This window comes from Scardinius erythrophthalmus (genome assembly GCF_964197995.2).
Source record: "Scardinius erythrophthalmus genome assembly, chromosome: 23".
Taxonomy (NCBI): Eukaryota; Metazoa; Chordata; class Actinopteri; order Cypriniformes; family Leuciscidae; genus Scardinius; species Scardinius erythrophthalmus.
The window spans coordinates 14,620,741-14,643,190 of record NC_138243.1 but is presented as its reverse complement, the minus strand read 5'-3'; the positions used below and the strand labels follow the sequence as shown (position 1 = coordinate 14,643,190).

The window sequence follows — 22,450 nt, the reverse complement described above, 5'->3', positions numbered from 1 at the left end:
CTGAGGCGCTACAGTGATCACTCGCGCCACATTAAAGGGCATCAAAACAGCATTGGTTGAATTTTGTGATAAAATAGACTGAATTTGAAAGCTGAGACTTTGTTTGATTTCAAAAGTAACAAAGCACAAAGTTTATTGCGATTTATTGGACAAATATTCATGATGAAATCTGAAAAGTGACGCAAAGTCTCTGTTCAACTCTCTCTTCATAAATAAATGCATAATCTAGCCTATATGCTTGTCCTGTACGTTTGTGAATAAAAATGAAAATGTGAACAAAAATAGAGCCTATTAAATGGTTTATTATTATTAAAGTGTGAAAATTAAAATTGACATGTAATAATAGATTATGATGAAATTTTTACACCCCTGTTCGTCAAAATGACAGACAATGCGGAAGTCTAATGTGACCTCTGCTGGAACCGTTCCTTACCATTCTTAGAACTGTTCAGCCCGACGGTGGAAAAGGTGCTAAAGTTTTGATGGTGCCCGGGGGGACTCAATGTTTACACTTTAAGGGGAGATAAAGCCATGATTGTCATACTAATAGTAGTCAATGAACAAAACTGGGTTAAAGGGATACTTCACCTCTGGAAAGATGAATGTGTATTTAAAATAGGTAATTTATGTAGAAGAAATGTGAAGAAATTTTTTAATTTGGAGCTTTCTAGACTGAGAAAAGCCAGAAAATGTATTTTTGGCTTATGTGGATGAAAGACAACAACTCCCAGAATGCACTTGCTTCGCTGCCCTAGGAGGCCACGCCTACCGGTAAGAGAGCGCAGTTGAAAACAAGGTTAGGCTACCAGTGAGTCTCCGTGATGAGTCTGCCTGGGATCTCGGGATCGCCCAAAATGTCCGGGATTCGGCTTTTGCGTTCTACAGTCGCCATTCATCATGTTTACTGTGGCGAGCAGGACGAGGCTGAGGGCCGCGGGAGAACGGCGCGAGGCCGGTGGCTTCATTACTGAGACGCGCCGGGTCTCGCATCTCTCACGGAGGAGCCGGAATTTTCTTAGCAATGGTAAAACGCACATCAACCGATCACTTGTTTAGCGTTCATGTAAACACTACAGTCAGATTCACTGATCGGAATGAATTCAGTTAGATTGAAACAAGAGGTGTGCATGTAAACAATGAATGGCGACCGCAGAAAGCAAAAGCCGAATCCCGGACATTTTGAACGATCTCGCCCGCCGGACAAGTCCGGGAAAAGGAGGATGGTAACACCCCTACTTACTCAGCTTTCTCCACAGAACAAAAGCCTGCTAGCTTAGCTTCCAAAGAAAGACGGCTGACAATGTGTACATTCTGTGAGTGAGATCCCACCCTCTATGGGCGGGTTGAAAATATGCGGAACAACGCCTTCTACTGGCTGTAGTCTTTAGCCTCTGGCCAGAAAATCCTCCGATGACGCAAAAATCGTCATTTTGCGTCATCGGAGGATTTTCTGGCCAGAGGCTAAAGACTACAGCCAGTAGAAGGTGTTGTTCCGCATTTTTTCCAGACAAAAAATACATAAATCTCTCCTCTCAGGGGGATATGAGGGTGGAAAGCACAGTAATTCGAAAATACTACAGGTTTTCTACTAATACAAAGCTTAAAGGAGAACTCCGGTCAATTTTAACATTGAGCTCATTTTTTTGTACATTTGTTGTGCTGTCAATACAGAGAACAACGACAAAAATCGGTGTTGCCTACACCGAGTTATTCTATTTTTAAAATTTGCACCCTGTTGACTTCAATGGGGCAAGTACTAAACCTGCTTTTAGCCTCTTAACATCCTTGATGTGTCATTACAAGTGCACAGAAAATGTGAGTGATTCCTTCTGAGTGAACACGAGTGAATCTGACTGCAGTAGATGTGAAAGATATGTATAAAAATGATGTTATTTAAGCCAGCGCAAATACCTGTGTTTACATCCTGTTTTCGGTTGAAGCCCAAAGTAGTCGATTGCCGAGTTCACGCGCATAGGTTTAGTTACCTATGATCACGCGCGTGAACTCGGCAATCGATTACTTTGGACTTCAGGCGAAAACAGGATGTAAACATGACATCATCAAGGATGTTAAGAGGCTAAAAGCAGGTTTAGTACTTGCCCCATTGAAGTCAACAGGGTGCAAATTTTAAAAATAGAATAACTCGGTGTAGGCAACACCGATTTTTGTCGTTGTTCTCTGTATTGACAGCACAACAAATGTACAAAAAAATGAGCTCAATGTTAAAATTGACCGGAGTTCTCCTTTAATGCTAAATCCTGAAGTATCCCTTTAAGATAATGTATTTTACCATAAAAAAAAAACGTACATACTTCATCTAAATCTTACTCTAACAACACTAATAATTCTTCTTCTTATTATAAATATATTTCAATAGATTTAATAAATTACTAATTACAATAAATAATTCTAAGGAGCTTTGTGGAGGAACGCTTAATTACCCAGAATGCTTTAATTGAGCTGTCCTTGGAACCAAACTATATAAGCAGGAAGACAAGCTAAAAACCTTAAACAGAACACCAAACAAGTGACCCCTTAGACAGAAGTCCACTGCTGTGTTCACTACATTCCTCTTCTTGTCATTCTAATTCAATTCGAACTCCTGCTTGCGAATTGACTAAATTCCTAAATTACGATTTTTGTCTAATCAAGCAGAACCTCAGAACCACATTTGTCCTCTCCATTCCTTGCAGGTTTCTCTAACTGAAATATCTGCATCTAAAACAAGCATATTGGTTGGTGAAGTATAGTAAAATAGTTAATCAGCTGTGCTTCGCAGGGCCCCGCTGTTAGGCTACATCAATATCCCACAAACATAAAAACAATATTCTGCGTTCTGCACGGCTGCACCTTACAACAGACTACAGACAACTAACCGCCTGTTTTACCAGAGGACGTACTGCTACTGAAAGAAGAGTGATGGCGAAGAGATGAGATTTAGCTTTCGACAATATTAGCCATTGGATTTGGTGAAACCAAATAAACATGAAGTAAACATGAAGCTTCACCACTAAACCTAACCATCAGCGGGGTAATAAGTACAATTGGGATAATACAAATTAAAATGAATTAGCTACCAATTCGTCAAAACGTAAAATAGTTACGAGATTGTGTTGGAACTCCCGCCAAATAGCACCATTGATGACTTCTTTAGTCTTTGTAATCATTTACTCTGAAATATAAATAAACAAGTGAAGTTAATCATGCTAAATCTCGGCGCTGCTCACCCGCAGCAGGTATAAAAATATGAAAATGTGCCCTCTTCATTCTGAGGTGGTGGCATTTACATTTCCAAAAATAATCTCCTCCACTTCTCAGATACCAACACTGCAAACATTCATTGTTTCCCTTTGCATTTATAATTACGCGATTAGCGTCCACATCAAAAAATGAAAAGCGCATTTCAGAAACATAAATATAGCTCAAAGCAAACATCCTCGAGAGGTGCACGGCAGTGAGTGAATCATAATTTGGGAATTCTGTGCTAGCTGGTGGCGAATGGCGGAAAGTGTAAAAACTGCTGAAATAAAGAATCGTGTGGAATTAGGAACCTAATTAGGGTAATCTGTTCCTTCAAATAGAACAGATTTGATGAAGAACTGGAAGATGCCGAGAAAGAGAAAGCGAGTGAGGTGAGGGGGTAATGCGAACAGGGAAATGCAGGAAGCGCTTAGGCCCTGGTAAGAAAAACGGAGCTAACCCGCAAGGCCCATTGACAGCGCATTCTTTCTTCCCCAGAGTTCATTAATTAGTTAATTAGTTAATTAGTCTGAGCAGATGGTTGTGGTACACAAATCAGCAGCTCAGAGGGGCAGCTGGGCGGAGGCAGAGATGGAAGGTGAGGGCGCCTCAGATCTGGAGAAAACGAGCACATTCGCAGAGCGCTAATGCTAACGCAGCTAACCTGCTGCAGTGCACGCTCAGAGAACACATGTGTACTAGCACTCGTAGCTCATTCTGGCCTGCCACCCCTTCCTCAGAGTGTGCGTGAGGAATTTCAGATAGTTGCGCAACGGCTTCAAAAACACGAACCTGTGCGGGTCAGAATCCAGAAAGAAATGCTGTGTGTGTGTGTGTGTGAGAGAGTTGCATTAGCATTGGTTTGGATGAATTCTCTGCTTCACTGCAGATATAAAAAGGCACTTCTGATGGTTATTTTTAGCATGTTCACATTTCTCCCTTCTGTCTCCACTCTTTCACTTGTTCTGTCTCTCTCTCCACCTCTCCACCTTTCTCTGGCCCTTTTTCCTTTTATCTCTCTTTCGCTGTGTAAAGGTGCATGTGCATATAGCTCACACAGTTCTGACAGTGTCGGTGCGTATGGGAGCTGGATAAAGGGTCCGGTTTTGTGCTAAACCTGCTTTTATGATGCGGAACACTGTTCTGTCTCTCTCTCTCTCTCTTTTTCACATCCTTTGTGCATTTTTTTCCTGTTTGAAAATGCTTCATCCAATCCAATCATCCAATGGGACTGGAATGGCAAGACACAAACACGTAATCCCCTTCACCGCTATAGAAAACCTCTATAAAGAAGAATAGAGAGAAAGACAGATAATTCACTGAAAGGTTACTCTTATTCATCCATGTACCAAAATTCATCACCCATGCTAATAATAGTAATTTTTGCATCCTTTCAGGGAGACGTACATGTATTTTTTTGTTTCTAATGTATTCATTTTAAACAGTGTGGGCTATACAACATAATTATACTAATGCTGCAGTATGCATACTGTGTGCATTATGCACATTTTCTGTATGCATAGAATATTAGGGTTTGCACCAAAATGTGCAATATGTGCACTGCACTCCATTTGCAATGTGATGAGGCAAAAGTAATAGCCTTTATTAATGACAATTTTTTTGCAGGCTGAGAAACTTTTACATAAATATGACAAAAAATGCTGGAGTTATAAAATTTGCAGAGGTATACATTAAAGTAACACTTGCAAGTACGAAGGCTAAATATTTCATTATCAAAAACAGCTATAGAGTTAGCAATTTTGACTTCATCTCTGTAAATCAGTTTGAACAGGAAAAAAACCTTGGATTAACTAATTATACATTTTTTTGCAACATCACTCAGTGTGGCATTTTTTATGTAAAAAAATCAAAAAATCAAATCACATTGTATAAATTCATACGAAATCGCCACCTCATGAAACAATCACCAGATCCAATGGGTAATTGTAACAGTAGTCCACTGAAGGACAGTTGAATGTAGAAATGAATCTGCAAAATTAATCTGCCATTTCATATAATTATATAATTTAAAGTTACGGGTTTTCAATGAAGTTTAAATTACAAACTTCAGTTTTAGTTTGTAATTTAAGTACTTCAAACCAAACATGCTTTATTTCAGTTATTTGCCAAGACAACATTTTTTTATTTACATGAAGTTTTTAAATCTAAAATGTATATATTATATAATATTAGTTTAATTTAATTTAACAAACATGTTTTAATAGTTTTATTTAACAACACTGGTGTTTAATTTTTTCAAAAACAAATGTGAAAGACATGTCTCAACTATTTTTACTTCTTTGATTAAGCATTTTAAATTTACTGGATTACAATGACCGTTTGGTCGAATTTATGTGTTTTCTGATTAGGAATTTTTTTTTAATTTTAAGCCCATTCAGAGCAAATACATAAACACTAATGGGCAAAAAGTTTTTATCCTTCATCTCCCAGTCATACAGTACTTGACGCCACTTGACGAATTAAACATGCAACAGAGTGAGGTCTTTTCACCAAAATGTTGCATAGTGTTAAAAAGTTAATCCCATACTTCTTATTAATCCTATACTTTTTATTCACAGCACATAAATATCCTAAACATGGAGCCTCTCTTCTCTATTAGCACCCCAGCCGATATGAGAAGCTTTTGATCATTGTATTAAATAAACACACTTAGAGAACACACACAGGCCAAAACTACTCCACTTACAACTTTGACTGTGATTCCCTCAGATCACTTCATCTCCACAGGGAACGGTTTCATTTACCTTCTTAGTCTGTTTAGATTTATATTCAATTCGTCATTCTTGAAGGTAAACTCACTCTGGCCTTCTGCATTCATTATGCGTTCATGGAAAAAGGGAATCATCTCAACTCATACGATGCAGTGCAGAAACGGCCCAAACAGTTCTCTCACACCATGCGTGAAAGTTTACTCACAAAATCTTTGTGACACCTAAACCAAGCTTGAAACTTAAGCATCGTTACTAACAGCTCGGAAATGCAGTCATAATTGGGTCTTTTTTTACAGTTTAGTGCCACTGAAAGTGGAATATAGGGTTTTACTTCTCCCCGATTGGGTTATTGTAATTCTTATATGCTAAAAACACTCCACATCTAGAGTTTCGGCTGTTTCTTCTTCCTGATTAAATTACTGTAATTCTTTTATTTCAGATGAGGTCACTTAATGTGTTAAAGTTGAAGTAGAGCAGAACACCACATCTAGATGCTAATGACTCAAAAATACTCTGACAACTCAAAATGAAGAAGAGATTAAATCAATATTCTTCTAAACCTCTCTGACAGTTTCATATAATTCACAAAATACCAAATTTATAATTCAATGACCAAGCTTTATGCAGTTATTTGTGCAGTACCGCCACTACAACTTCCCGCCTTTCTTTTCACTGCAACCTTTTCAACATTCTTAGGTTCTCAGAAAAAAGGCCACATTCACACAGCAACAAAAATAGTTGTCAGTCCTGTATTTGAGTCCTTAATACGGTTAAGCTCACACACAGTTCAGTTAGTTACAGCAATGACAACCATTCTATAACCAAACTTGTATTTGTAAATTTCTCTGGAAACCCGCGCTGTGTGAACGGAACCGGACTGGACAACTAGTTGTATGTCACCTAATAAAGAGTGAGAGAGACGCTCTGTGCTGCACAAACACGTCTCTACCGTGTGTTGTGGGTTTTCCCGTGTGGTTTCATTTTTGGTAACTAACAGCCTTGGAGATATGAGCTGTGTATCATCTGAAGCTTTTAGATCCAGTCTATCAGTTTTGTGTGACCCAAATGCTCCGCTCTCCACCCAGATATAAAAACTGCTGTTGGTTAATGAAGATTTGATGGATGAAATCACAGCTCGATTGGACTCTTGACGTATCAAATCTGTTAAGGCTTTTCAGTTTTATGGATGTCAATGATATTATGGTTACAGGTAAGTGAATGTGGATTTGACTTCCGTTGCACGTTCATACAGACAGTATTCGATATGCTGCTCAACGGTAAGTTTTTGTTTGAACAGGACATTTCGAGACTCACACCTGTAGGTACATGCATTTGTCAAAAACTGACGGTGTGAAAGTAGCCAATGTTTCCTTTATAGTGAAAAACCAGTCCAATAATGCAGAAATGCAAATAAGAATACAGTTCCTTCTTAAGCATAACACCATTTTACAAGTTTTGACTTACCGTAATGTTTATTGAATTAACTTATATTTCAAATATGTGAAGTTAAATATTATGTGAACGTAAATATTACGTTTATATTCAAGTTAAATATTACAAATGTAAAAAAAAAAAAACCTGCACAAAAAGGGATCATTCATCCGCAAGTCTTCTGAAGCAAAACAATAGTGCTCAAATCTCATTTGCACTTGCATTCAAAACTGGCATGTCAAGACATGTTGTGGAGGCTTTGGCATGAGAACCAATGATATTTGACTTCACTGATGTTAAATCTGGTGCAGCATGACTTATTTAAAACATATGAATGAGATTTGACAGTTATGATGGAGATTTTCAGCAAACATTGACATTTTTATGGGGATTTTTTATTTCATTTTTGGAGCATTTAATCTAATTTTATCAGTCCCTATTGCCATTTTAAAAAGAACAGCCAGACCATTCTCAAAAATGTGCCACTATCCTTTAAATTACATAAAAATTTAAATGAACAACAACTATCACAGGTCAACAACAACAGCTGCAGCAGCAGCAGCAATAATAATAATAATAATAAAAAAGACTAAGTTGTACTTACCCAGAACACCTAATCTGTAGTTCATAGTGACAACAATTACGTTTCCATAGGCAGCAAGAACGCTTGCATCAAACATGTTTCCTGTCCCCTCCATGTACGAACCACCATGGATAAACAACATCACAGGCTTCTTCCGACGATCTCTAATATCTGTGAAAAGCATAAACATGCATACATTTATTCTGAGTGCAACATATAATATCCAATACAAATGTTGAAGTATCATTGTAAAATGAACAGTAATGATCTGCTTGGTGATAAAGCCTGATGTTATGCACTTGATATACTGTATATATAACATGTTATTTTACAACCATGCACAATTTTAATTGACAATTAAATTAATAAATGTATATTTCTTATACACTACAGTTCAAAAGTTTGGGGTCAGCACAATGTTTTTATGTTTTTGAAAGACTAATTTATTTAATCAAATATACAGTAAAACAGTAATGTTGTGAAATATTACAATTTAAAATAACTGTTTATATTGTAATATGTTTTAATATGTTGCTTATTATGCTGAACTTTAAATAAACAGCCATTACTTCGGTCTCATGGTCCTTCAGAAATCACTCTAATATGCTGATTTGGTGCTCAAGAAACAGTTCTTATTATTATCAATGTTGAAAACAGTTGCTTAATATTTTTGTGGAAAGCGTTATACTTTTTTCAGGATTCTTTGATGAACAGAAATTTAAAAAGAACAGCATTTATTTGAAATAAAAATCTTTATAAACATCTTTACTGTGACTTTCGTCAATATAATCAATTTTGAATGGTAGTGTATATAACATCACATATATAGAACCATATATTAATGCATTCATTTCAATTGAAACATACAATTAGATTTTCTTTTCTTTTTTTGCAGTATTTTAAAACTTGAAGCAGAAATTATCTTAGGAAAAATAATAAGTGCATTTAAGGCTTTTTTATGTGCAGTTGCCTTCTTTATACAGGAGATATGTTAGGAAGTGAACACTAGCTTTCTGTTTACTGCATACTACACAGTGTGCAATGTGTTTCCATTTGACGGTCAGATCAAATAATGAGTCAAGAAGATGATGGTAAAAACAGGGGTTGATATTGCTTCCAGTTCACTTGTCACTCTTAAAATAGAAGGTCAAGTTGAGCACACTGCATTACAGTACACAGTACAATATGTTCTGCTGTATACTGCAAACAATGGCAACTTTAGTAGGTCATCCGAGTATACAAATGCAAACACTGTATATTGCAGAAATAGTGTATTAGTACACGATTCCGAACATATCCTCAATCGTCTCCTCACACTCTGGGATCTTTTGGCACGGTCTGCCTAGGATTGGCTCATCATTTCTCCACTCTGCTGGCACAGTCTGTCTGTTTCTCTTCCAAAACTCAGTTGCTCTGATGTATCTCTGTATCAGTTAGTACAGTCTGTGTGTGTTCCCTCTCTCTCCTCTGTACATTTGGAATACAAAAAGCTCTGATAGGTCAGACTGGCTCTTACAGAGCTTTGACTCTCTCAACAATTCCACCATCTCAAGTCTAGGTGCTGCAGTGGTACCTTTCGCGTTCCCTCGTGTGCTTCATTGGTGCCTTCTCTGTCCTTAGACCCTTCTAAACTCCCCCATCTCAAGTGTCCTGTCTCTTTTAGATTCACATCTATATGTGCTGCTTATTGGTACAGGTTGTTCCCCATTGATTTTCTCTTGCAGTGTGTTTGAGCTGCACATGCTCATGCATATATACACATGTTCTCAGAGATGCTTGTGTGTGTGTGTGTGTGTGTGTGTATGAACGTGTGTGAGTGCGATGGAGTGTGTGAGGGCAGTCAGAGATGTCCAGTTAGCCAGTGCTTCTGTGGTGTGCAAGCGCTGTAGATAATTCATATGAAAACCAGACCATGCAGAAACATAAATAACTACCACGACATCTGTTTACCCCGAGAGAGAGAAGGAGGGGGGTCTGAGAGAAAGAAAGAGTGTGGGTGAGAGAGATGGGAGAAATCATAAAAGCGAGAGTGAGACAGATTAAGAGAGAGAGGGAGAGACGGCTGGAGTGGCAGTGAGAGAGAGAGAGAGAGAGAGAGAGAGAGAGAGAGAGAGAGAGAGAGAGAGAGAGAGAGAGAGAGAGAGAGAGAGAGAGAGAGAGACAGGAAGAGATCGAGATGTGAAAAGGAAATGGCACACAAAAGAGAATAAAATAAAAGTTACACAGACCAAGGTCCTTTCACGGACACACAAAATCACACACACACAGGCAGCTGTGATGCTGAGTCGCTATGGAAACTGCCTCATCTCTCTCTCTCTCTCTCTCTCTCTGTCTAATAGAAGCTCACCAGCACTGACTCACTCATGCCTGTTGCCACGGAAACAAATTCTACACACGTATTTGCACGCCCGCCTGCATCACCACCTGAATCTCGGGTTACAAACGCATTACAGCGACTGCACACTCACGCTTTTTCTTCTTAATCTTTGCACACACACAAACACCTCTGCTTGTAGACAAACACACCTCTTTATAAATACACACATTTATGATACATTGAGCACATCTGTTTGTTCAGCACACACACACACCTATGTGCGATCATGCATGAACATGCTCGTGCACAAGTATGGGCACAGATACACACATGACTAATATTAGACTGTTAAGATTTTTTCTGGTGTTGATATGTGTTGTTTCACACCCTCAGTGCAAGAGTTACTTGGTAAAGTCTATGTTTTATTGGTGCCGTTGAAGCAATGACACCAATGAGTCAGCCAATCAGATAGACCGTGTGGATCAGGTGTGCTGTTATGGCTGAGTGCTGTGAACAGCCAATCAGCTGATGGGAAATCTTTATCAGGATGGAACTGCTTTTTTGTGTCACTATGAGGCGACTTGGGTGCCCATAGGAAAGAGGTTTTATTTATTTAGGCCTATTTTTTAAAGAAATTAATATTTTTATTCAGCAAGGATGCATAAAATGGATTGAATGATTTCAATTTCAAATAAATGCTGTTCTATTCACTCATAAACATTCTTAACATCCAAGAAAAAAAAAGTTGTTTTTCCACAAAACATTTTAATAAGCACAATTGTTTTATGGATAATAATGAATGTTTCTTAAGAAACCAAATCAGCATATTAGAATGATTTCTAAAGGATCATGTGACACTGATGACTGGAGTAATGATGCGGAATATTCAGCTATGCATCACAGGAATAAAATATATTTAAAAATATATTCAAATAGAAAAGAGTTACAGTTTTACTGTATTAAAGTTATTATTATTTATTATTACAATTATTATTGTTATTTATTATTTTAAAGTTCTCAGAACTTGCGCTAGATGTCAAAGCGCTGCCCACAAGGCTATCGTCTCCGCTGCATATATGCAAATATTAAATAGTTCACTAATGCTCATGTCATTCCTAGCCTGAATGAAGCATTTTTTTTAGTGAACTATCCCTTCAATGTCAATAATAATGAAAAACGTGTAGAATCAGATGCTGTAAAAAGAGATTTCTCCAAGCCGTTTTTTTTTTTTTTTTTTTGCTGCAGTATTGAGATATTTTTTGTGTGCGATGCATCACAGAGAAGCACATAGAATCCACAAACATCTTATCTGGGACAACCCTGCTTACGAATCCATGAGTATAATCTTTGTGTGTGTGTGTGTGTGTGTGTGTGTGTGTGTGTAAGAGCGACGGAAGAATGGGGAGACACAGGAAGAGAGAGAGACCGTATGCAATGCATTAGCCTCAATATGGGATGGAAAGAGTCCGAGCGAGAGAGAGAGAGAGAGAGAGAGAGAGAGAGAGAGAGAGAGAGAGAGATACCAAGCACAACGGCCAGATCCTTTCAACAGAGGCCTTAGTATCCTATTTGCCTCAAAACATCCTCAAAATACAAGAACGCTATTCTGTCTCTCCTCCTCCAAGCCTTCATCTCTCTCTTCCTCTCCTATGCCGCACCTCCCCCTCCCTTTCTCTCTGATCTCCTGCTTTTCCTTCTTCTCTCCCCCTCTCCTCAACTCTTTGCCTTCATCTTTGCCTCTCTGCTCTCGTTATGGGACTTCACTCTCTATCTTTTGTTCTTTTCCGTCTGGGCTTTTCTCAACGTTATTTAAAGGAAAGTAAAGCGAGAGAAGGTGGGAATGGGAATGGGATCGGGACACGACAGATTCGAACCCGGGTCCCCGTGAGCAAACGCGCTACCTTTTGCACCACGACCATCCCTCTCCCTTCTTGTTCCTGTCTCCCGCCCACACATCCTCTCTCACTTTCAAAGCTCCATGAATCTTATTTCATCATATACTCGTCTTTATCACGATTTTTTTTTTTTGCGATCTCTCCCCCTCCATGCTCTCAAATTGGGGATCTGAGTGTTCCCCCTCTCCTCCTCTTTTTCATCTCTCCTCTCTGTCGTTCTCCTCTTTTCCTCCGTCTCTGCTGTGCGTTTCCTCTCCTCTTCTCTCCCGTGTTCAGAGACGCAAAATTGGATTAGCTGGCAGTGTCTCTATTTAAACCTCTGCAATTAGAGACGCCCAAAATCCGAGAACTCAACGCAATGAGTGCGAGCCCTGCACATGCAGAGACATGTTTGCGGTAAAGAATGATAGTCATTTTAAATAGAATACTATAAAACCCTTTTAATAGTTTGATTTTAAATGAAACAACACTGTTTAAATTATGTTTTTTGAAAGTAGTAAGTACTAATTACCTATCCAGTAAAAGCTTTATACATATATATATATATATATATATATATATATATATATATATATATATATATATATATATGTGTGTGTGTGTGTGTGTGTGTGTGTGTGTGTGTATGTATTATATATATTTTAATTAATTACTAATTACCTATCTGGTATCATATATATATATATATATATATATATATATATATATATATATATATATATATATATATATATATATATATATATATATATATATATATATATATATATATATATATATATATATATATATATATATATGTAAATGTATGTATTGGGCTGTCAATTAGCTATGTAAAAATAATAACGTGTTAAAATTCAACGCATTTAATGTACCCACCAGCCTACAGAATGCAGTTGGAATGACTTAGTCTAATATTCATATCATGTGATATTGCTTGACAATATTATTATTGAGATTTTGTTCAGTGGTGTGACAGTGCATTCCTGCAAATAAATGTTTAAAACGAAGGACATGCTTATTGATTTCAGGCGTAATCAAATTGACTTGAAGAGAACAACTACTAAACAGCAGGAGGTTGAAGTTATGGAAGTATCTGGGATGTGTGATTTATAACAAGTTGAATTTTAAGTTCAATATGGAGACGATTTTTAAAAAGGGCCAGCAACGTCCGTTCTGTCTACGGAGACTGTCCGAGTTTAATGTTAAGAGGTCCTTGATGACTTTGTTTTACAAATCTTATATTGAGACTGCTTAACATTCGCTATGTTATGCTGGTATGGCAGTCTTAGTGTGAAGACAAAGACTGCTTCGGTGAATTGTCTTGTGTAGCTTTTTATGTTACGTTTAATGTATTGTAAATTGTCTTTTTTGTATGATGGTCTTGCTGTAAAACCAATTGCCCTTAGGGGACATAAACAAAGAAAGAAAGAAAGAACAAGTGCAATTTCACATAAGTGCTGTTTATCCCAAATAGCACGAGTGCAAATGTGATCAAAGTTAATATTGTGCTATTTTAGACAATATTGTCTGTTTTTGCTCAATTCTGCAAATGAAAATATGACCTATAAGCCAAAGCAGGACTGTTGTGCGTCTCCGAGCAACATGCAGCAGTGTTTCTGAATTAATACACGTTTTGAACAAATCAATTGGGTGAACCGACGATTCAATCGCCCATTCATAAAAAGAGCCATCATAAAGCTCTAAACTAAATTCCTGAATGAATCAGCTCTTTGAACTAATCAATCGGGTGAACCAACGATTCAATGGCACATTTATAAAGAGAACCATTCACTTCATTCCTGAATGAATCAGCTGTTTGAGCGAATCGGATGAATGAATGACTTGCTCACTAAGGGGTCATCGGATGCTAAATTCACTTTTATATGGTGTTTGCATATAAATGTGTCTTTGCAGTGTGTGGACACAACCACCATACAATGAAAAAAATCCATTCACTCCTTTTTTTAATCCTCAAAAAGTCTAAACACACTCAATAATCAGGCCGTTTGGATTTTCTGAGCACTATGATGTCATAATGCTCATGCTCCGCCCACGACCACTGACGGACTGCATATTTCTGCCCTCAGCCATTCGACCCCCCCCCCCCCCCTGGAAGAGAGGGGTAGGGGTGAGCAGTTGCTCATTATCATTTAAAGAGACATGCACCGAAAAAGGTCACTGTGAACAAATCTGTTTTTGACGAGGTAAAAAAGGGTGTTGTTTTACATAACCATTGAGGAATTTTAACTAAGTATATTACAAACTTTACATGAACACCTAAAGAATACCAACTTGTGGAAAATGGGCATCCGATGACCGCCACCTACTGGCAGTTTTAGTTTCTTATTCAGAGTATAATTTCCTTATTATTTTTTTTTTTCATATTTCCATATTAATAATAATAATATAAAAAAAACAAAAAAAAAAAACATCGAAGGTATAGTTCACCCAAAAAAGATAATTCTGTCATCATTTACTCACCTTCATGGCCTCATGGTTGTTGTAGCTTAAAAGTTTATGTGTAATAAACTCTATGTTGAATCAAATAAAATGTATAATAACATTTCTTTCTAAAGCTATTTTTTGCAATGTCCATTTAATGCTTTTCTCATTTAACACAATAATGAATATAAATAAATAATATAATAAATACATTTTTGGGGCGTAATTTTCTCAGTCAAAAGAACTGTAATCACTTGACAGCCCTAATATATATATATATATATATATATATATATATATATATATATATATATATATATATATATATATATATATCTCACTCAGAGGGAAAATGAATAATTATTCACCTGTTACTGTTGTTCAAATTTGACTTTCTTCAGTGGAACACAAAATAAGGAATTTGTGTGCACTGAAGGTTATTCAGAAAGGTTTCTGCATCAATTGATTAATTGGAAACTAAGAGTCAAAAGACTTATGATATGCTTATGAAATGGACGTTGTTACTTCTATGAACTCTCTTATACTCTCTTAAGATAAGTATGTCAGAACTTGGTCAAATGTCAAGATTTTCTGTGAATCTACTTAAAATTTGGGTCTGTTTCTCACACAAAGTAACAAATTTCAGAAGACTCAGAATATAGCGCATGGGTCATATGGACTACTTTATTGGTGATTTTGCGTAGCTCAAAGTCCTGATTCAGGATAAAAAATAAAAAAATAAAAAAACATCAATAAATTTTTCAAAATCCTTCTTTTTTTTGTTCCTCAGATGAAAGAATGTCATATACATGTCTGGAACATCATGACAGTGAGTAAATGATTTTTGGATGAACTATCCCTTTAAGAAGACAATACGTGTACTTTACCAGTAAATAAATTATTTAATTATAAAATATTTGTGTTTTCTCCATTTGTATTTTCTTTATATGTACATATTCTACATTTTATGTTGTTTAGTTATTTTAATAATGTATACTGTCTACGTGTTGGTTTCATGTTAAAGCCAATTTTTATGAACTCATTGTCATCATGTGACTCTTTACTTTTATTACTTGCATTATTAATGAAAATATATTTTATAATACAAAGCAGATTTAAGTACTTCCTATAGGTAAATTAAATCGGTAAAAGATATACAGCATGCCATAAACTGTAAAATATACAGGCACCAAATGTTGTCACTGTATTTATACAGTGAATTTCTGGCAACTACAGCTGCCAGCTTTTTTTCCCAACACAACAGAAACACACATTTTGTGGAATCTGTGAAAGAGTGTTACATGGAATGATCGACATGCACACACACATTTGCAAAGACACCCACACACTCAAACAAACACAAATGTGTTCAGACACACAGTATATGCTGTAAACACATACACACAACAAGAATTTGTCTGCAACTTCCTTCTTATTATCAAAATTTAAGCAAAACAATTATTTTATTTTTATTAATATATAGCAATTATGTTGACATTTTTATTCATATAATCCGGGGCATATGAAGATTTAAGATTAATAATAAGTCATTTTAAATACTATTAGAACATTCAGCATCTAGACTCAATTTTACTCAATAAATCCAGCCTCTTGTCTTTAACAGACTAACTGCATTAGCTACTCTACTGCATTCTCAGCTGGATGCATGTCGGCCAATGAAATTGCACTAAATCACAGGGGGCTGATGGGATTTGTAGTTTATTGATTTCTAGCTAATCCTTTGCCATTCATCAAAAAGGACACAAGACGTATAATGAAATCTTAATAACCGTCAACGGGACATTATTCCTAAAATAAAAGCCAGTTATAATGAAATGATGTAAGAATCATTTGGTTCGAGAAGAGTTTAAAAACATATGCAGCACAAATAACCACATCAGCAGTGTATGAATTAGTGCATGTATGCTTGAGCATATCTATGTGTGTGTCTGTGACTTGAGCTAAAACAAATGCGAAAACATACAAGACAAAATAATCAAGAGAAATTATGTTACATATTACAACCGCCCCCCCCAAAAAGAGTCTGAAAAACAAGACAAAAAGGGAAAAACATGCAAGAAAAATACCTTCGTCCCTCGGCCTGTTCATCGAAGACTCATCATGTTTTTTTGTGAGTGGACCTGGGGTTAAGACAAAAAGGGGGGGGGAAAGAGAAAAGACAAAATTCAAAAAGATTTTACTGCGCTTAAACAAAAAGAGCAAAAAATTCCAAAACAGCAAAACAAGAAAAATGACAAACTAGCAAGAGATCATGTGTCCCAATTAAAAGAAAAATCAAAAACAGCAGCCAAAGCAAAAGAACAAAACAGACAACAAACTCATAGAAAGAGAAAGAGAAAGAGAGAGAAACTGATGGTGGTGTGACTTTCTAACATCTCTACAAGCAGTTGCAATGTTTTTGTCTCTTTTCTTCCTCAGTTTTGCCTTCCACATTCACTCATTTGCTACATACCAGGCTTTCAATGACAAATGTCCAGCCATCTTTCTTTGTGCCCAAAGAGAGAAAGTGATGAGACATGTGGAAATACTGTAGCAAAGCTGCGTTTAGTGCAATGGCCCTCAGGAGTCCTCCGTCTTAATGTCCTATGGGACTGTAACTCCCCCTCACAGGATAAGACTGCTGATCTCTCTTTTTCTGTCTTACAAACAAACAAACCAACCAACCAACCAACCAACCTGCTGTGTAATTTTCTTAAAGGGTTAGTTCACCCAAAAATGAAAATTCTGTCAGTAATCACTCACCCTCATGTTGTTCCAACCCTGTAAGACTTTCGTTCACCTTCGGAACACAAATTAAGATATTTTTGATGAAATCTGAGAGCTGGCTCACTCCTTCATAGGCTGTGTAACAGTGCAGCGCTTCTGGGTTGTACGTCAGAACGTAGGCTCACTATTGGCCGATGCTGGTCGTGTGTGTGATGCATGTGATGCTGGCCAATAGTGAGCCTACATTCTGACGTACAAACCAGAAGCGCTGCACTGTTACACTACGTGAACTCATTCAGAGGAGTCATTCCACACAGGAGAAAATGAATAGTTGAATAAAGTCGTTATTTTTGCGCACTAAAAGTATTCTCGTCGCTTGATAAACTTATGGTTGAGCCACTGTAGTCACTTGGACTATTTTAACGATGTCTTTACTAACTTTTCTGGGCTGGCAAGTTTTAATTACAGAGGAGCCTATGTAGAAGTGAGCCAGCTCTCAGATTTCATCAAAAATATCTTCATTTGTGTTCCGAAGATGAACGAAAGTCTTATGGAGTTGGAACAACATGAGGGTGAGTAGGCTAATTACTGACAGAATTTTCATTTTTGGGTGAACTAACCCTTTAAGAAAGCATCCGCCAAGGACATTCATAGCAATAAATTAACTTTTTATCTATTCAAATTGTCAAACAATATTAGCATCTGGTACAAAGTGAAATTTGAGGTCAAAATCAAATTTACTGTTGTGCATTTTTTTACACTGCAGAGCAACTGGTAAAACTAGTCAATGTATGGATCACTAGTTTTACCAGTTTCTCTGTAGTGTAAAAAAAAAAAGCACAACAGTAAATTTGATTTTGACTTTGACTTTGTGGGACAAAATAAAATGTAAAATATGACAACAAACTTGACATTGTCTCTTCTCTATCCTTGTTTTTTCAGTAAAAATTTATATATAACAGTGTTGGCTCTAAATCATTTTCCGTGATTATATATATATATATATATATATATATATATATATATATATATATATATATATATATATATATATATATATATATATATATATCTCACAAACACTAATAAAAATGAAAACTTTTCTTCTCATTTTTGGTCTTATTCACCCTAATGAAACAAATCCTAGTTTCATGAGAGCATTCTGGCTTCTTCAGGACTGGATCTGGTGCAGCGACACACATTAGCATCTGTCGCTAACTCAGGTTAAATGCTAAATGTTTGTGGCGACAGACATTAATGAGTATTATCAGCATGACCCCCTACCCCCTCCCTTAGTACTGGCGGTGGGCCTGTAAGAGATGAGATAGAAATCGCCTCCATTTATTTACCGTTTATCTGCTACACAGGCTCTCCACACCAGTAGACCACACATACACACACACACACAAACCCCATTTGTCATTGTTGTGCATGTAATCCTTACCCAGATTGTCCAACAAACATATATACAGCATGACTGTATTCTCATAAAACACTCCCTTCAAATGCTCACCACCTGATTTTTCTTAAAGCACACACATATTAACAATTCCATTTAAAGTGAAAGTGTCATGTTTTCAAAGAAAGTAACACTTTCTCTTATCACAAGTGCAGAGACAACTAAAAGTAAGCCATTATTATTTTGAAGTCCCATCAAAGTCTGAATACAACTCCTTCCATACTATATATGCAAAAAGCATGTATGCAAACAGCATTTCAAATGTGTAGGATGCCCGAATACACAGTATTCATAAACCCAAAGGCAAAAAATATACCTGGATGGCGCATTCTTTGCGCTGAAATTCTGAAGCGTGAGGCCAAAGGAGAGTCATTACATTTGTAAATAGTGAGGAACAGTGATGTAGCTAATGAAGCAGATCAAATTGCAATGCGACACGACAGTCTACTTTTCATACTATTATTCATATTGTATGCACACATACTTCACAGAATCAAATACACAGAATACTCCAGTCACAGAATCAAAACAAACAACTCACGCCAGAGAACTCTTTAGAGCCTGCTCACTCCCATGAAGCACTAGTTTCCCTACACTGTCTAACTACTTAAATATTTGTATGCATACTTTTCAATAAACATAAAATATATTATTTATAACCAACTATAATCAACATCTTTAAATCAATCATCTTTAAATTCACAATGCTTCATTTGATGATAGCTTCCCTCATTAATGCCGTTAAGAACTCCTGTCTGATTTTGCTCCAAATCAAAAGTTTGTATCGTAGCGGGTCGGTTTGGTTCATGGTTTATTAAGGGTGTATTCACACCTGCCTCGTTTGGTTTGATTGAATCGAACTCTAGTTCGTTTCCCCCCTTGGTGCGGACCTTTTGGGCAGGTGTGAATACAGCAATCGAACTCGGGTGCGGACCAAACAATCGAACCGAGACCCAGCTGAAGAGGTGGTCTCGGTACGGTTCCAAACGAACTCTGGTACGGTTCGTTTACGGTGTGAACATGAACCGACCCAATTGCAGAAAACTGCGCCTTTTTATTTGACTGCTCTTATGAGGATACTTAACAAAACGGACATTTTGGCATAATGGTGTCTAAAGCGAGCGAGCAAGAGCGCGCGCACGGCAGAGAGCGAGAGACCTTGCGTGTGTGTGTGCGCTAGTGTGCCTCACGAAGCGCATGTAACGACCCAAGCAATCAATTATCAGTGCGGGCGGGCTTTTATCTATACCATATAGTTTCTTCATATTGCGTTTGTAGAGAATAACACCAAATCAGTAAAATAACAAATATTACATTACGAAATATCTCCATGCTGAGCCTGTTTGTGCACTTCCTGCTTTTCCCTGCTTGAGAATTCCTGTCCAATGAATGGACGACCTTAGCACACGTGTGGTTTTGTTTACACATTTTAGTTCACTTGCAAAAAGAGCAGTGTGAAAGCGAACCGTACCAAACAAAAAAAAAATCAACATTCTATTTGGTCCGGACCAAAGCAAGTGAACTATCGGACTTTCCTGGTGTGAATACACCCTAACTCTTATTAACAAAACTGTGCCTCTAGTGGCACCAAACAGAAATTACATTCTTCACCCTTAAGTGCCGATATACTTCAAGCGAAATCGAAAAACAAACTGATGTGACGTCATTTCGAAACAACTTGCTAAACACCTTCATACTACCATTGGTCTGTGGCGATTAAGTAATAGGTAGATGTGTGCGGAGGCTCCGCCTTTTTTCAGGTGAAAATCTTTTTTGGTCAGACATCTGTGAGTGAAAACATGAACACACTGGAGAGCTGCTTTACAGTAGAAAATGAAGTTATACTTCTTATGAAATGAGATACTGTTTTTCATGTTTAATACTGTAAAGCTGCTTGATTTTAAGCCATCTATTATATAAAGTGATATATAAAATAATGTGACGTGACTTTACCGGAGTTCCGTAGGGCTCGTGCAAACATTTCCATGATGTTATGATCGGATGCTTTCTTATGCTTTATTAAAATTCTTGCTATTTTCTCAATTTTGTTTATTTTGTTATTGAGAGTAAAGCGCGCAGCACATATTTACATATTTATCTAAACGCCAGTCTCAGCAGTGTGGACGGCGTCAGGATGCTCGCTAACGGTATATCGCTGCTTGTGTATTTCGAACTTCGATTAACCCCTAAACGAAGAACGAAAAGAACTTGGTCATGCGTTTATTTTAAGCATGCAAGCTAAAATGAATGACACATATGCTTATTGCTCATGTTGTCGAGTGTGTGCGCCTTCTTGCATGTTCATCTGAGCTGAATCTCCAGCTGAATTGCACTTAAGCTTCGAGACTCGATCAATGCTGACGTGATTTTCAGTTCAATTCTCCATCTCAGGCCAGTTCTTCCAGTAAAGGCTGGAGAGCAGGAGACAGGTTGATGGGAGTATGGAGCGAGAGTGTGTGTGTGATTAAGTCTCAGCAACGTCAGCACTTTATCGACGCTTAAAGCATTTGGAGATCAAGCTTTCACTATTTTACTGGTTACTGCTTCCGTCTATATGGTCTACAGCCTCCATTAGGGCTCAGGCTTTTCCCTGAAACCTAATCCTTCTGGCCTTTGAAGACGATGCAACAGCTTTAAAACGAAGGCCCAGAATTCACCTCTAAGTGCAGGAGAAGACATGGGATATGCCGTCGGCGTGGAAGAAAAACGGAAAGCATGATAATGAAGACTTAAAATGGAGGAAAGATCATTTACGTGGGATGAGTCCTGGGTGGTGCGTGGGCTGGTGAGCGCCTGGTGCGGTGACAGTCGGAAAGAGAAAACTAGGCTCCGTGAACGTGGCGTTACTCCCAGTCTGAGAGATGGCAACGGGTTTCGAGTGTGCATGTTGAGCCGCCGAACAGTTTGTGCAGTAAACACTTTCTTTTTGAGAAAGTTTATATGCGAGCGAGTGTGTATTTGGGACTTTTTGACAGTAGTGTGTGACAGGAAACCCGGCAGTACGCCATCCCAGTGTAACCAGCAGGTTTGTCCTCCCTGACAGGCTTGCCGTGTAGAAATGTCTTCAGTATATTTTCTGTCTCTCTTTTTGCTTTTTTATCTCTCTGTCTCCCTCTCACTGTCTGCACGGGGAGCAGACCTAGAAAAAACAATACATGAAAGCAATCTGCCTTGAAGGGCTGATGTCATGTGCTCAATATATATCTCCCCTCCATTAAAGACTCTAGATGAGCCATTAAACAATAGCTACAGCAGTTTCTTTCATTCTGTTTTGTATTAACTCTAACGCTGTGTCCTAACCAGACATGAGATGTCCAGTTTTCACCGACTGTCTTGTCTGTCCACTCTGAAAGCAAAAATACTGCACAATCTCGGCCAATCAGAGAATATTTGATGTTTAAAATGCAGCTATGTGGAGTGAAATTTGACTAATGAGATTTTGATGCGGGCAGGGCTAACCAGCACAACACTACAGAATTAGAAACCAAACGACAAATTAAATGTCTTGTTTTCTTCTCTTGTCAGGTGCTGGGTGATTGAGTTGACCAATGAAATCATTGTGGATGGGGTTTGCATTTAACTTTAATAAAATCACGCCATGCTAATCCAAGCCAATCAGAA

General features: G+C 37.5%; 1 protein-coding gene across 1 annotated transcript in view; it reads right to left on the bottom strand.

The window, feature by feature from the left end:
* Nucleotides 1–22,450, bottom strand: part of nlgn2b (neuroligin 2b) — a gene marked incomplete at both ends in the record, with an annotated part of 50,628 nt that overhangs the window by 13,616 nt on the left and 14,562 nt on the right. The window contains 2 exons of the mRNA XM_081353585.1: nucleotides 8,008–8,157; nucleotides 16,731–16,784. Of these exons, the coding sequence (XP_081209711.1) occupies nucleotides 8,008–8,157; nucleotides 16,731–16,784 (204 nt within the window). The remainder of the gene's footprint in view (nucleotides 1–8,007; nucleotides 8,158–16,730; nucleotides 16,785–22,450) is intronic.